The sequence below is a fragment of the Triticum urartu genome, chromosome 6A (assembly GCF_056163025.1).
Source record: "Triticum urartu cultivar PI428250 chromosome 6A, HENAU_Tu73, whole genome shotgun sequence".
Classification (NCBI taxonomy): Eukaryota; Viridiplantae; Streptophyta; class Magnoliopsida; order Poales; family Poaceae; genus Triticum; species Triticum urartu.
In genome coordinates this window covers 89,390,633-89,407,166 of record NC_141878.1, presented here as the reverse complement: position 1 = coordinate 89,407,166, position 16,534 = coordinate 89,390,633, and the positions used below count along the sequence as shown (strand labels likewise).

The window sequence follows — 16,534 nt, the reverse complement described above, 5'->3', positions numbered from 1 at the left end:
GCCGCCGCATGCGCAGGCGAGTCCGTCACACCCGTGCGCCTCCCTGTCTATCTTAGTGGTGTGGCTCTGGGGTTGCATGCGTCCTATTGTTGGAAAAACAGACTGTCCGCACTGCGCCTGTCAACCAAGCGCACTGCGTGCGTTAGCACGAGGCCGAGCCTGGAACGAGCCGGAGCAGGCGGCAACGCGGCGTGCCGGGGCGCCGCATGTGCAGGCGAGTCCGTCACACCCATGCGCCTCCCTGTCTATCTTAGGGGTGTGGCTCTGGGGTTGCGTGCGTCCTATTATTGGAAAACAGAATGTCCGCACTGCGCCTGTCAACCAAGCGCACTGCGTGCGTTAGCCCGAGGCCGAGCAGGGGGTGGGGAGGGGGAGTCGTGACCCCCTCCCCACCCCCTGCGAGGCCGAGCCTGGAATGAGCCGGAGCAGGCGGTGACGCGGCGTGCCGCGGCGCCGCATGCGCAGGCGAGTCCGTCACACCCGTGCGCCTCCCTGTCTATCTTAGGGGTGTGGCTCTGGGGTTGCGTGTGTCCTATTGTTGGAAAAATAGAATGTCTGCACTGTGCCTGTCAACCAAGCGCACTGCGTGCGTTAGCTCGAGGCCGAGCAGGGGGTGGGGAGGGGGGTCCCCCCCTTTGAGGCCGAGCCTGGAACGAGCCGGAGCAGGCGGCGACGCGCCATGCCACGGCGCCGCATGCGCAGGCGAGTCCGTCAAGGTTTTGTACTGCTTAGCAAGATAACTTTGTACTTCATTTTTCAGGGTTCTGTACGGGTGTGCACTACGTTGTTGCCTCTATGTGCACTGCATTCGTCATAGTCTTGTGCTGGTTATGGGACTTTAGCATGTACCGCACTTCATGCGCACATATAGTGAACTTCCTTGGAAGACTTTGGAGAAGTGCACACATTTTGGAGAGACCTATTATGGGACTGGCTGGGGCCTGGTTGTAACTGGGTTGTTAATTTTTTTCCTTATCTGAAGCATTTTTTTCTTTTGGAGTATATATTTTTCGTTGTAGTACAAATGATGTCATTTGTACTACTTGCACTAACGTTGAGTACTGCATTGTGCGTACCAAGTTTGTATTTTGTGCACTAAGCGAAAGTTGCTACAGCCCCTTCGTTCTACATTTGTGCACGTACTGCACTTCATATTTACACTCTGTGAATTGCCTTATATTTGTTATGTGAACTGTATTTACTTTACTTTTATAAATATTATTATTAATGTTCTTTTTCTATAATTACTTTTGTGGATACTTTGTTCAGTGAAAGCAATTGATCAGAAACAAACTGTGATACATAAGCAAACAATAGAAATAAAATTTAATGACAATTCTAAAACGACATTGTTTTTAGAAAAGAAATGTTCGATGTGAAGCAATGGACATATTCAAAAGCTTGCATACATGAAACAAAGAACAACACAACGACTAATGTAAAGTGAAACTAAAACATAGCCCTGAATTATTTCTAGTTGCTGCATTGGATTACAGCCTTGTTCTTCTTCTGCTTTGCTTCTTTGTCTCTTTTTGCCCTGTCTAGTCCCATGATGACATCGTAGATGATTCTCCATGACTCATATGTTGCGAATGCATCTATTGCTGCAAACTTGATAAGCTTTTCTGGCAGTGGGCAGAATCCCCACAGAGTATGGTCCTCCTTGCGGTTAATTTTTTCTTCATGTCATGGTAGTGAATGTCTATCATCCTGCCGGCAACATCAGCCAAAGAGTCAAACTTCTTTTCATTGTATGGGTCTCTCCATTCCACCTGAATATCAATGTAGTTTTCAGAGTTGATCTCCAAACCAGATAGCTTCAGCTTAATTTTGTCTCCTTCAATGGAGAATCCGGCCAAGGTGTACTCACCCTTCATGAGGAATTTGTCTAGTTCCATTGGCTTGCAAGATGTTTCTATAGAGTGAATATAGTTTATTTTCTTAGAAGTACCAATGTTTTTGTTTTTTCTAAAACTGAACTACAATATGAGTATCTGAATCTGTTGCGTTGAGTAGTTGCTAATACTTTGTTCATCATAACTAGTAAATCTGATAATATATTGCATAAACAATGCATGTTTTGTGCATGATTGTATTTCTTGAACTGGATTTCATACATGTTTTGTATAGTAATGTTGCAGTTTTCTATTGTTTAGTCAAATATTTTGTATTTGGTAAAACAATATAAAATTGCGTGTATTGCTAGATCATATAATTCAAGAATCGAGCACATGAGTGACATACATGGAGCCAGATGAAAACTATCAATGAATTCAGATGCCATGGTTTTCAAAAATGAAAACCAAAGTTTAAATAGTGGCGATTGCAGTGAAGAAAATTTAAAATCAATATTGACAATCAATAGTACAGATTGATAGTAATATTTTGACCTGTCTTTAGTAGAGAGAAGCGAGCGCCGTGTATAAGCGCTCAAATAAGTAACCAGAGGAGTTCGATACAGCTGCCTCATCAGCACTTATAAATAGGTCGCCACTATTTATAGCAGAACTCCTCCACTAAAGACAGGTCAGAATATAACTATCAATAGTAATCTGTAAATAGTGGCGACCTATTTATAAGTGCTGATGAGGCAGCTGTATCGAACTCCTTTGGTTACTTATTTGAGCGCTTATACACGGCGCTCGCTTCTCTCTACTCTCTGACCTGTGGGCCCATGTGCGCCCGGCCCTACGCATCGTGACTCGGAACGACTCGTCTGCTATTGGCGCAGACCTACTACGAGACTGGCTGGGGCCGGCTGCACCTGGGTGGTCAATTTTTTTTTCAATTTTTGTGTTTTTTCAATGTAAGGGCACGCACTACTTAGGAAACCTTCCTTGCACTCCATTGATCAGTGTTCTATACTGCATGTGCAAGCATTCCGTACTACATGTACATTTCTCATTTTTTTTCCATGTTTTTTCTCTTTTGTAATCTTTTTCTTCCAGTGTAGGGGAGTGCACTGCTTAGTAAACATACATGTACTTCATTTGATTATGTTCATGTACTGCATGTTCATATATTTCAGCACTACATTTTTTTCAATCTAGAGGCGTGCACTGCTTTCTAAACCATGCGTGGATTGCACTGATCATCGTTCTATACTGCATGTGCACACAATTCTCGTTTTTTGTTTTCGTGTTTTTGCTCTTACGTTATTTTTTTTATAATGTGGGGGAGTGCACTGCTTTAGTAAATCATTCTTGTACTGCATTGATTTCGTTTGTGTGCTGCACGTTCATATTTTTCGGCACTACATATGCAGATTGCATTTTCCTTTTTGTGTTTTTCTCTTATCTCTTTGTTTTTCCAAATTTAGGGGCATGCACTGCTTTGTTGGGTATGTGTAAACCTCATTTTGACAAAGTCTGTACCACATTTGGTACACAACTTGCACTGCATGCATCCTATTTGCACACTGCTCGAATCTAATGATACATGAGCAAACAACAGAAAACAAATTGTCACATGCATTCTGTACGACAAGTTCATCATGAGCAAACTAATTTCAACAGAAAGCAATCTAACATAATCAAAGTTCACATCATTACAAGCGATTCTGCATGGCAAGCAAACTAAGTTCAGCAAAAGCAAATGATCACAAGCAAACTAACGATACATAAGCAAACAACATAAAGTAGATTTGATGATAATTCTAAAATGATGGTGGCATTGGTGGCTCTTTGGCCGGCACCATCTTCTTCTTCACCAGTCAGCGTCTCCCCATCCCCCCAGCTGGTCCTAGCGCGCTTCTTGGGGGGCTCCTCTTTCTCCAGCTTTGCATGGAGAAGCCCATCCTGGGTGAGGGTGATGCAGTTCCATATCTCGTACGCTGCGTAGGCGTCCTTTGTCGCGTACTCGATGTGCCTCATGGACAGAGGCAGGGTGGCCCAGCACTTGTGCTCGTCGTCGGTGATCTTCTTCTTCATGTTGTTGTAGTAGTCGTCGATGAGCATGCCGGAGACGTCTGCAAGGGAGTCCAAGTCCATGGTTTCCTCGGGCACCCTCCACTCCTTCTGGATGTCGACGAAGTTGGCGACCTCCAGATTGACGTGATCCAGCCTTTTTTTGTCGCTGTTGATGGAGAAGCCTGCAAAGGTGTACCTGGGGTCGGCAAGGAAGTTGTCGAAGACGGTGCACCTTTCAACGGCGCTCAGTTGGAAGAGCAGCACTGGGTGTTTCTTGCCGATGGAGAGTTGGCAGAGGGCGGGTTTCTGCATCGCTTCAGGCTCGTTGTTGTACTCGAGATCAATGCCGACGATCTTGTGGCGCTGGAGGCTGAGGTGGCGCTCGTACTGCTCGAGGGTGATCGCCACTTGCTTCTTGTCGTTGGTGTGGATGAAATGCAACTTGGTGTTGCCGTGGGCCTCCACGTCCTTGTACTCGTTGGCGAACGCCATCGCCGGTAGTGGGGCTTGGTGTTTTTGCATGGAGATGGATGTGACGGAGCGATTTGGTGGCAGCGCGATGGGTACTTATGTTGTTTGTGGATGAGATGGCCTATGGCAGGGGTCTGAATTTAAGGGGAGGCGCGGTGTGGGATGGCCGCAGCGGATGAACTGCACGATCTCGGCGACGATGCAGTTTGTGCAGATCGTGGGTTGGTGTTGCGTCTGTGATCGTGGGCTTGTGACGATGGAACCGCTCCGATTGGGTGGTTGTATGAGAACGTGTTTTTTTATCAGTAGATTTTTTTAACCACCACTTTTTATGTGCGAACGGGCTTTTTTATGACGTTTAAATGTATTCTGCGTGACAACAAAACTGCATTGGTTGTAGTACCGCACTGCATCGTGTGCAACAGAGAACTGCATGTTGTCTACAGGTGCATAGTTCATAGTATTTTTTGCGTGTCCTTGCTGCAGCCCTTGAATAAAGTATAATGTATTCCACATTTTTACGAGTTTTTCACTGTGTTCTATACCGTGTTTTTATTCATGTAGGTAATCCGGAACTGGATTTGCTAAAACGTACTGCTTCGTGAACCTAAATGGACTGCATCTTTGTAGTGCTGCGTACTGCATCAATTTTTTGCCTGTACTTGCTGCAGTCCCTGTACGGGAGGGGTAGGGGGGGTTGGGGGTCCATTTATTTTTTGAAGTTATTGTTTTTTCTTAATGGGCCTTATTGGGCTGTGTTCGGGGAGTGAAGACGCATTTGGGCCCAAGTCGGCCTGATAGCACGGCCGTTTCCCTGTGCATTGTGTGCGACCTAATGTTTAGTCCCACCTCGCCCGCGGAAGGCGCGCCCGACCTGTTTATAAGCGCTGACGCGGCAGCTGTATCGAACTCCTTTGGTTACTTATTTGAGCGCTTATACACGGCGCTAGATGCTATATGCTCTCTGACCTGTGGGCCCAAGTGCGCTCGGCCCCACGCATCATGGCTCAGAACGACTCGCCTGTTGTGGGCGCAGACCTACTACGAGACTGGCTGGGGCCGGTTGCACTTGGGTGGTCAATTTTTTTCCTATTTTTGTTTTTTTCAATGTAAGGGCGCACACTGCTTAGCAAATCATGCGTGCACTGCATTTATCAGTGTTCTGGACTGCATGTGCACGCATTCCGTATTGCACATGTTTTTCCGCTACATTTTTGTGCACTGCATTGGTAAGGGTGTGCACTTCTTCGTTGCCTCTATGCACTGCTTTCTTCATGGTCTTGTGCTTCAGGTGTACACATTTTTTCACTGCGTGGATGCTTCTTTTGTGCTAAAGTTGTGACTGGTTATGCCAACGCTGCCTACTGCATGGCTTACAGATAAGGACTGCATTAGGTGCACTAATTCTGCTTTTGTGCACTGCGCAAAAGTGCTTTTCTTTGTGCTTCATTTTGAGCATGTACTGAACTTCATGCAAACGTATAGTGAACTTCCCGTTAAGACTTTGATGAACTGCACACATAAAATGGTCTGTGGATTATAATTTTTCAGAGAGATATTATTTAATGATCTGCAGTTAGTTCGTGGGAATTTCTACAATCAAAGTCTTTGTAGAACTTCCTGGTATGACTATTTTGTTTTGGTAACACAAACCTTTATTGATTGTCCTTCATTCTTGGTAACGTAATTTTCATTAACTCCTCTTTAATTTTCAGTTTTGACCTTTTTGCATTCCTCTCCTATAAATGTAGGCCAACTTCTACCATTCCTTTGCAGTTCATTTCTCCTTTAGCCGCAACTTCTCTCCTTTCTCTAGCCTCTCTTTATTTTTTACCTTTTATAGGTTTTTGTTGGGATGGCTCCAGGCCCCTGCGTGAATCTCTCCTGCTGCGGGCATGGTTGTGGTGTGCCGATGCACTGCGATTGCTCAGCTTGCTCGCACGCACGTCGTGCTCGTCGTGGGGGGAAGGTATTGTGCCGAGCTGGGCGAGCTGAGCAGCTTGCATATGGCACAGTATTCACAGAAGGATTGGATATGGGCCACATCAATGTTTCTGCATTCCATTCTGCCCTACTTCGCCATGGTCTTGGCCGCACAAGTCCTTTTGTCCATCAGCTTATGCCAACAGATGTTGAGACTCACTACAAGATGGTAATTTTCGCTTTGATCTGATTTTTGCTTTGTGTTTTTTTGTATAATTCCATACTAGTCTGATCTTCTAGTTTTTTAGGAATGTACTTATTTTGTTTTATTGAAGTGTACTGCACTTTGTACTTATATTTTGTTTTTATTTCTTTGCTTGTGTGCATAGAGCTCGTGTTTTATTTTGCATGGTTATAATATGTGAACTGCTTAGATACTAGATGAAAAGTAATAGTTTCCACAATTTTCCCCGCTAGTATGTTTTGTACTACATGCAGGTAGTCTCAGGATCTTCATAATAGTTGTAACCGTACTTCTTGTTTGCAAGTTGCGCACTGCACATTAGATTGCGTTTAATTTGTACTGATTTTTTGCAGAAAATTCCGCAATGAGCTGTTAGGTATCTCTGGCTCAAGAAGAAGGGAATTCTCCAAGTTGTTCTTGGTAATGGACACCTTCAACCAGCCAAGTACCGTGTAGGTGCTGACGGGAGGCTGTGTCTGCAGAAAGGGTGGAAGGACTTTGTGATTGATAGTGGCCTGAAGTCTGAGCAAGTTGTTGTCCTGAACTTCTTTGAACTCGAGGATCGTACGGTTAGAATCACGTTTGACATGATTGGTTAAGGTTATGAGGTTGATTTGTAATAATTACTTTTGCGTGTCGAACGCTTCATCTTTTTGATAAGCACTTTTGTGATCTGAACCGCTTCAATTATTATTTCCGAACTTCGTGCTTCCAGTGAGCTAACTGCATTCTTTACATCGTTTTTGGATTAATATGTGTCAAAGTTTTACTCTAGACTGCTATATATATGGTATACTCTATACACCATTTCTCTTTAAATGGTTTAGTTGAATAACTCATAGTCAGTGGGAAATTTGTGTTTACACAAAATTTAAACTGATACATAAGTCATGTAGATAAGCAAACTGCTATGCATATGGTTAATTTATTGAAGTTCATCTATTTGGTCGTTAACCTGCTGCTTCTCCGCGGCGACTGGAGCGTGTCTAATGTTGCACTTTCTTTTGATTTCTATGGCGGTGTTGCTGGTTCTTGTTTCTGCACCGCTGTGTTTGTAGTCCCTCGCGTGCTTGTTGATGGCAGCTCTCGTTTTCCAGTGCTGTGGACTGCATCCTTCCTTGCTCCCCGCGTGCTTGTTGATGGCTGCTTTCGTTTTTCGATGATGTGAACTGCATCCTTCCTTGCTCCCCGCGTGCTGGTTGATGGCTGCTTTCCTTTTCAGGTGATGTGAACTGCATCCTTCCTTGCTCCGCGCGTGTTGGTTGATGGCTGCTTTCCTTTTCTGGTGATGTGAACTGCATCCTTCCTTGCTCCCCGCATGCTGGTTGATGGCTGCTTTCCTTTTCCGGTGATGTGAACTGCATCGTTTCATGCTCCTACCTTCTTTTTTGAAAGTGATGTCGTTCTTAGTTGTTTCTGTACAACAGCATTCCCTTGTGGTGGTCTTGTTTGCATTGTTTCTTCATGTTCTTCATCCTCTTCAGTCTCTTCTTCCTCCTATTCTTGCTCTTCCTCATCTTCATCATCTGTTTCTTCATAAGCCATTGCTTCTTCAATTTCTTCATGTTCTTCGTCCTCTTCACTCTCTTCTTCCTCGTCATCTTCATCTGCTTCTTCATAAGCCATTTGTTCTTCAGTTGTGTCACGATCTTCTTCTTTGATTTCTTCTTCTTTGTCTTCCTCATTTTTTGATCTTGTTCTTTTGGGGCAGGTTCTTGAATTGTGTCTCTTCCTCTTTTTGCAGATGCCACAATGTCTCGGTTTTGTCCATTTCTTAGTGTTGTGAGTGGAATTTCTGTTTGGTTGTGCATCGCCATGTCCTCGATTTTCTTGTTCATGTCTTTCTGTACATGTCCTGGAATTGTGGCCGCTGATTTCATTACATGTCTTGCACCTGTTTATTCCCAGTGGGTGACCATCACTGTCCAGCTCAGGCTGTGGCTTACTGTTTTTGAAATCATTTTTCTCCTTGCATGCAACCTTTTTCTGGGTTGCGTCACCCCCTTTCTTCCTTCCTCTTGTGTTTGAAACAGGAGGTGGAAGAATTGTTTCTTTTTTGATAACACCAGTTCCGCTGTGTTCGGTATTTTCTACTTGCTCGGCATTATTGTCATGCTGGGATTTCTCTACTTGCTTTAGTTTTGCTGCTTCTTCTTATTCTTCTTCGTTGAGCACATCAACTTCCTCGATCAGTGCCCTCATACCAGACAACGCTCTGTGGCACCCAGCGTTGGACCTTATCGCTCTGTTTGCAAGGTCCATTGCTGTTTCTATCAACAATTTTCTAGGGCAAAAAAGCGAGGTTCCATTTGGTGCTGTTTGTTCATAGTCTCGTCTGTCAAACGTTGCATCTGATCTTGCATTATGGGTGTATCTTTTCATGATGTACACCTCAGGAATCTTGAGTACTCTCAAATGAGAAAGCATGCATAACACATAGATGCAAAAGAGCCCTGCAGACAACACACGATCACTTTTGTTTTGTAAGTGAACTGTATGAAATTAATAAACACATATTTTTTCCCTTATTTGTTCAGTTTAAAGAAGTGAACTTCATTTGGTTTTGTGAATTAGTCATGCATGTAGATTTTTTTGTGATAGAAGTGTCACCTGTGTGTGTCCAGAGTTTGCATTCACATTCGTAGACACCTTTCTGTTCATCGGCGACCACTTGGAAATTATGCCTTGCCCAGTCAAATGCATCCGATCTATTTTAGTGGTGTACGAGATACTTTGTCAGGTTGTCAGTGCACCGTTCTGCTCTGAATGCAGTGCTACGGTAGAGTGTTTCTTTGAAATCTGCAAACACTGCCCTTGTATACACTTTTGATAATTGAACTACGAACCCAAACTAGGTTGTTGTCTTTACCTCTGACTGCATGATCAGAAATGCACTGTTACGAACAAGATAAATGAAAAATTGTTTGATTTTGTAGTTATATTTTTTAGCAGTTTTTGAGTGACATTTTGTTGACCTCATTTTCTACTGTCTCTGCATGCTCAACGGCCTTCCTGGCCTAAATGCCCTTGTCCACCTGATGAGCAAACAGATGGAGATCATGCTTCTCTTTGATAAAGTTTTTCTTCAGTATGCGGTTCATGCTCTCGCTTCTCTGTGTGGAAGTCATCCGAGCACAGAAAATTTCCTTGTAGTAAGCCGAGATCCACTCGTGCCTGTCTTCCCACAGAGAATTCATCACTTCATCGTCTTGCAAGTTGTATCTCTGAATGAGGTCCTTCCATGCTCGTTCAAATTCTGACGACATTAGTGGGTGGTTCAGCACCGCATTGAGGTCATCCTTAAGTTTCTCGTGCGCCTTATACAGTAAGGCGAGGTGGTCTTTGTGCTTCTTCATGATATGCCACCGACACAACTTATGGAGAGTATGTGGGAGGATAGTTTTTAATGCTGCCTTCATCGAAGAACATTGGTCTGAAAAGACACAAATAGTGTTTTTTATTAAGTTGTTTGTGTGTGTAAGATAGATGGAAGAAATATAAATGCACCAAACAAATGTAAGTATGCAGGTGTTTGTTTCTTTTTGTACCTGTGAGCATGCAGATGGGATGCTTGTTGTTCATACACCTCAGAAATGTTTTGAAAACCCACTCGAATGACGGTATTGTTTCATCTCGCACGAGTGCAACAGCAAATATGGTGCTCTGTAGATGACGGTTCACTCCCGCGAAGACTCCCGGTGGCATGTGGAATTTGTTAGTTTTACACGTCGTGTCAAATGTAACGCAGTCTCCAAAATCTTCAAACGATCCTTTGCAACTTGCGTTGGCCCAAAACACCTTTCTTACACGGTTATCTGCATCAACATCATAATCATAGAAAAACTTTGGGTTTATCTTCTGCATATTCTTGAAGAAATCCAGAAGTTTCTTGACGTCATCTTGGGAATCTTCTCTGGCAAATTTTGTTTCCTACATTTTCAAACGCAATGCAAACGCATCTCATCAAACAGGAAATAATTACCGACAGGATGCTCAAGCGATATGTTTTGTGATGTGCTTACTTGTTTACCTAGTCGCGGCTAGTATGTCCCATGTACTGCAGACCACCAGACATACGCTGCAGCATTGACATCATCTGAGCATGTGTGTGGTTGTCTAGTTGCATGTATTTCACTAACTGGTCTATCAAAGGATCGTCTTTTTTCTGCAATCGCTTGTGCAAAAGCATGCCGGGGCTTTCCACCATCTTGTGATTGTGGTTGAGTTCAACCATTTCTATCACAAATTTGCCGTCCTTCCTCTTTTTGACTCTAATCTTTGCCTTGCAGTCAATCCTTTTTGATGTCTTCTGATATTTCCTTTGATAATCTGACACAGTCTGCTTGTGCGTCCCTTCTCTTGAGTAGACAATGTAGGTATTTGTCTTGTGTTGTGCCCTCTGGCGTATGCCAAACCCTGCACATCTTGCATAATTGTTGTAAAAGTCCCATGCCTTGTCGTATGTGGTGAACTTCATTCCAGCGGCAGGTATGAGGTTCAACGGCATGTTTTTATCCTGCATTAAGCGCAATGCTCTATGAGATAATTTGTTTTGTTCTGTTTTTTAAATACGAGGAGTGCATACGAGTTTAAAAAAGCATTTGCAGTGTTCCTAAGTTTTCAGAAGAATACAATGTATTAGATGCTAGGTCAAACCTCACAATAAATATCAGTGTGCACTACAATGTTATCTGAATGGACTGCAACTATTATTATTATTTTTTCAGAACATAAACTTACATGTGTGTAGAGTCGTTCACCCGATGGTGTTTGCAGCTCGCCGGGTTGTATTGGACATGGCGGGGTTATAGCAGATCTGTGTAGTTGAGGATCTCGCAGCGGCAATAGTGAGGAGGATTTGTACCTGCTGTTGACTTTTGACCGAGGCACCGTTGGTGGTCGGTTTGTCGAAGTTGATGCAACAGCTCTGCTTGGAGCTCTGTTTTTCGGTGCAGCAGGTGGACGCTGAGCTCTGTTTTGGGGTGCAGCAGGTGGACGTGGTGGTAATCCAGTGTTGTGACAATGTCTCAGTGGATTGGTTTGAAAATTTTGGAGCAGTGGCACATCATCATGGTCATAATCATATTCATCATCTGTTGCAACATCGTGTTCAACTACATCATCATTGTCTGTTCGGACATGCTGTCCAAACGTAGTGAACTCGTGCTTATACTCTGGGTTGAGAACTGTTATTGGCTCATCTTCATCGTCGTCATCTTCACCCTCCTGTCGGTGAGTGCCCTCCCAGATGAAGGTGACATCGTTGTCATCCTCAACTACGTCTTATCCTTGGAAAAAATCATGTTCTGGAGAGTAGCGCAACCTGTTTGTTGTCATGAAGAATCCTCGAGGAATCTCGGGGGTAACCCAGCCAGTATCTCTTTCAGAAGAAGCTTTACTCTTCTGAAAGTTGTTGTTCCCTGGGTTGTCAATTATGCGCGGCATTTTGTATCTGCTGAACGTCATTTACTGCACACAAATTGACCGAGCTGCATTGTTAGGCAAAATGAACTGAATCATGCGAACTGCAATGTGTTACAAACGGTACTGCGAAACTAATGCATGCTAACTGCATCACCCTGCAATGTGAACTGAAGTAACCGCACTGCATCGTTGTCCGTAATGAACCTACACAAGCGTATTGCATAACCGAGCAAGTTCACTACATTTTCCCCCACAACGAACCAAAGCAACCGCACTGCATCGTTTTTGTAGGCGTACTGGACTGCATGTGCTGCTTTGTCTAGAATAACTAAACTGATATGGTTGAGGAAGTGTACTGCTTACCTCATGTTGCAGTGATTTCTTGCGTTTGCAGGAGGAAGTTCTCTTCTCGTCCGTTTGCACAACTTTCTCGTTCGCCTGTGCAGTCCACTTGCCCTTCAGAAGTTCATGAGCGGTCTGGACGTTGCTCAAGGTGAACGGAGATGGAGGATTTGCTCTGAAGGTCGTTGCAGACTTAATCCAAGAAGCTGTCGTGGATGAAGGAACCTTGCGCACAGTCCTCCTTGCTCGAATTGGTTTGATGTCGATGCAGCACCAATCCACATCTGATGAAGCACAGCTAATTGCATGCCTGGAGGAGTTTGGCGGCGGCGCTACCGACCTGCTACCGTGGAAGCAGGCCGTGTTGGGGAACATAGCAGAATTTTAAAATTTTCTACGCTTCACCAAGATCAATCTATGGAGTCATCTAGCAACGAGGGAGAGGGGAGTGCATCTACATACCCTTGTAGATCGCGCGCGGAAGCGTTCAAGAGAACGGGGTTGATGGAGTCGTACTCGTCGTGATCCAAATCACCGATGACCTAGCACTGAACGGACGGCACCTCCACGTTCAACACACGTACGGTTGGGAAGACGTCTCCTCCAACTTGATCCAGCAAGGGGGAATGAGAGGTTGATTAAGATCCAGCAGCACGATGGCGTGGTGGTGGAAGCAACGGTGATCTCGGCAGGGCTTCGCCAAGCTCAGGGAGAGGGAGGAGTGTCACGGGAGGGAGAGGGAGGCGCCAGGGGCTAGGGTGCATCTGCCCTCCCTCCCCCCACTATATATAGGACCCCTAAGGGGGGGCGCCGGCCCTAGGAGATTGAATCTCCAAGGGGGGCGGTGGCCAAGGGGGGTGGAGTGCCCCCCAAGCCAAGTGGGGCGCCCCCACCCCTAGGGTTTCCAACCCTAGGCGCAGGGGAGGCCCTTGGGGGGCACCAGCCAACTAGGGGCTGGTTCCCCTCCCACTTCAGCCCATGGGGCCCTCCGGGATAGGTGGCCCCACCCAGTGGACCCCCGGGACCCTTCCGGTGGTCCCGGTACAATACCGATTACCCCCGAAACTTTCCCGATGGCCGAAACTTAACTTCCTATATATAAATCTTCACCTCCGGACCATTCCGAAACTCCGCGTGACGTCCAGGATCTCATCCGGCACTCCGAACAACTTTTGGGTTAACGTATACTAATATCTCAACAACCCTAGCGTCACCGAACCTTAAGTGTGTAGACCCTACGGGTTCGGGAGACACGCAGACATGACCGAGACGACTCTCCGGTCAATAACCAATAGCGGGATCTGGATACCCATGTTGGCTCCCACATGCTCCTCGATGATCTCATTGGATGAACCATGATATCGGGGATTCAATCAATCCCGTATACAATTCCCTTTGTCAATCGGTACGTTACTTGCCCGAGACTCGATCGTCGGTATCCCAATACCTCGTTCAATCTCATTACCGGCAAGTCACTTTACTCATACCGTAATGCATGATCCCATGATCAACCACTTGGTCACATTGAGCTCATTATGATGATGCATTACCAAGTGGGCCCAGAGATACCTCTCCGTCATACGGAGTGATAAATCCCAGTCTCGATTCATGCCAACCCAACAGACACTTTCGGAGATACCCGTAGTGTACCTTTATAGTCACCTAGTTACGTTGTGACGTTTGGAACACCCAAAGCACTCCTACGGTATCCGGGAGTTGCACAATCTCATGGTCTAAGGAAATGATACTTGACATTCGGAAAAGCTATAGCAAACGAAGTACACGATCTTTGAGCTATGCTTAGGATTGGGTCTTGTCCATCACATCATTCTCCTAATGATGTGATCCCGTTATCAATGACATCCAATGTCCATAGTCAGGAAACCATGACTATCTTTTGATCAACGAGCTAGTCAACTAGAGGCTCACTAGGGACGTGTTGTGGTCTATGTATTCACACATGTATTACGATTTCCGGATAACACAATTGTAGCATGAAAAATAGACAATTATCATGAACAAAGAAATATAATAATAACCATTTTATTTTTGCCTCTAGGGCATATTTCCAACAGTCTTCCACTTGCACTAGAGTCAATAGTCTAGTTACATTATGATGAATCGAACACCCATGCAGTTCTGGTGTTGATTATGTTTTTCTCTAGGGAGAGGTTTAGTCAACGGATCTGCCACATTTAGGTCCGTATGTACTTTACAAATATCTATGAACTCCTTCACCCAGATTGCCTCTTGTGCTGCCTCTGAGGCTGCCATGTACTCCGCTTCACATGTAGATCCCACCACAACGCTTTGCTTGCAACTGCACCAGCTTACAGCCCCACCATTCAAAATATACACGTATCCGGTTTGTGACTTAGAGTCATCCAGATCTGTGTCGAAGCTAGCATTGACGTAATCCTTTACGACGAGCTCTTCATCACCTCCATAAACGAGAAACATATCCTTAGTCCTCTTCAGGTACTTCAGGATATTCTTGACCGTTGTCCAGTGTACCATGCCGGGATTACTTTGGTACCTTCCTACCAAACTTACGGCAAGGTTTATATCAGGTTTGGTACACAGCATAGCATACATGATAGACCCTATGGCCGAGGCATAGGGGACGACACTCATCTTTTCTCTATCTTCTGCTGTGGTCGGGCATTGAGCCGTGCTCAATCTTGTACCTTGCAATACAGGCAAGAACCCCTTCTTTGACTGATCCATATTGAACTTCTTCAATATCTTGTCATGGTACGTACTCTGTGAAAGACCAATGAGGCGTCTCGATCTATCTCTATAGATCTTGATGCCTAATATGTAAGCAGCTTCTCCAAGATCCTTCATTGAAAAACACTTGTTCAAGTAGGCCTTTATGCTTTCCAAGAATTCTATATCATTTCCCATCAACAGTATGTCATCCACATACAATATGAGAAATGCTACAGAGCTCCCACTCACTTTCTTGTAAATGTAGGCTTCTCCATAAGTCTGCGTAAACCCAAACGCTTTGATCATCTCATCAAAACGAATGTTCCAACTCCGAGATGCTTGATCGAGCGTTGGAGCTTGCACTCCTTGTCAGGATTCTTAGGATTGACAAAACCTTCCGGCTGCATCATATACAATTCTTCCTTAAGGAAACCATTAAGGAATGTCGTTTTGACATCCATTTGCCATATCTCATAATCATAGAATGCGGCAATTGCTAACATGATTCGGACGGACTTTAGCTTCGCTACGGGTGAGAAAGTCTCATCGTAGTCAACCCCTTGAACTTGTCGATAACCCTTAGCGACAAGCCGAGCTTTATAGATGGTTACATTACCATCCGCGTCTGTCTTCTTCTTAAAGATCCATTTATTTTCTATGGCTCACCGATCATCGGGCAAGTCAGTCAAAGTCCATACTTCGTTTTCATACATGGATCCTATCTCGGATTTCATGGCTTCCAGCCATTTGTCGGAATCTGGGCCCGCCATCACTTCTTCATAGTTCGAAGGTTCACCGTTGTCTAACAACATGATTTCCAAGACAGGGTTGCTGTACCACTCTGGTGCGGAACGTGTCCTTGTGGACCTACGAAGTTCAGTAGCAACTTGATCTGAAGTTTCATGATCATCATCATTAACTTCCTCTCTAGTCGGTGCAGGCACCTCAGGAACAATTTCTTGAGCTGCGCCACTCTCCGGTTCAAGAGGTAATACTTCATCAAGTTCTACTTTCCTCCCACTTATTTCTTTCGAGAGAAACTCTTTCTCTAGAAAGGATCCATTCTTGGCAACAAAGATCTTGCCTTCGGATCTGAGGTAGAAGGTATACCCAATAGTTTCTTTAGGGTATCCTATGAAGACACATTTTTCTGACTTGGGTTCGAGCTTTTCAGGTTGAAGTTTCTTGACATAAGCATCGCATCCCCAAACTTTTAGAAACGACAGCTTAGGTTTCTTCCCAAACCATAATTCATACGGTGTCGTCTCAACGGATTTCTACGGAGCCCTATTTAAAGTGAATGCGGCAGTCTCTAAAGCATAGCCCCAAAATGACAGCGGTAAATCGGTAAGAGACATCATAGATCGCACCATATCCAATAGAGTGTGATTACGACGTTCGAACACACCATTATGCTGAGGTGTTCCAGGCGGCGTGAGTTGTGAAACTATTCCACATTTCCTTAAGTGTGTGCCAAATTCATGACTCAAGTATTCTCCCCCATGATCTG

At 44.7% G+C, this 16,534-nt stretch overlaps 2 protein-coding genes across 2 annotated transcripts; both read right to left on the bottom strand.

Annotated features, from left to right (window-relative positions):
* Window positions 1-1,598: 1,598 nt before the first annotated feature.
* On the bottom strand, window positions 1,599-4,400 carry LOC147964140 (uncharacterized). Its single transcript, XM_087529850.1, has 2 exons — window positions 3,710-4,400; window positions 1,599-1,915 (listed from the first exon to the last, which is right to left on the bottom strand). The coding sequence occupies exons 1-2, from the start codon at window positions 4,398-4,400 to the stop codon at window positions 1,599-1,601; spliced, it is 1,008 nt and encodes a 335-aa protein (XP_087385976.1).
* A 5,163-nt stretch (window positions 4,401-9,563) lies between these two features.
* Window positions 9,564-12,687, bottom strand: LOC147964139 (protein FAR-RED IMPAIRED RESPONSE 1-like). Its single transcript, XM_087529849.1, has 4 exons — window positions 12,334-12,687; window positions 10,778-11,062; window positions 10,095-10,476; window positions 9,564-9,979 (listed from the first exon to the last, which is right to left on the bottom strand). The coding sequence occupies exons 1-4, from the start codon at window positions 12,685-12,687 to the stop codon at window positions 9,564-9,566; spliced, it is 1,437 nt and encodes a 478-aa protein (XP_087385975.1).
* Between the last annotated feature and the right edge of the window lie 3,847 nt (window positions 12,688-16,534).

What these genes read in the sequence shown, in the direction of transcription:
- LOC147964140 (XM_087529850.1), bottom strand. Translation starts at nt 4,400, where the DNA reads ATGGCGTTCGCCAACGAGTACAAGGACGTGGAGGCCCACGGCAACACC. An exon ending in GGATGGGGAGACGCTGACTG is followed by an intron (nt 1,916 to 3,709) that starts GTGAAGAAGAAG and finishes TTCACTCTATAG; the next exon opens with AAACATCTTGCAAGCCAATG.
- LOC147964139 (XM_087529849.1), bottom strand. Translation starts at nt 12,687, where the DNA reads ATGTTCCCCAACACGGCCTGCTTCCACGGTAGCAGGTCGGTAGCGCCG. An exon ending in AGAAATCACTGCAACATGAG is followed by an intron (nt 11,063 to 12,333) that starts GTAAGCAGTACA and finishes CGCTTAATGCAG; the next exon opens with GATAAAAACATGCCGTTGAA. An exon ending in TCCCATCTGCATGCTCACAG is followed by an intron (nt 9,980 to 10,094) that starts GTACAAAAAGAA and finishes GTGTCTTTTCAG; the next exon opens with ACCAATGTTCTTCGATGAAG.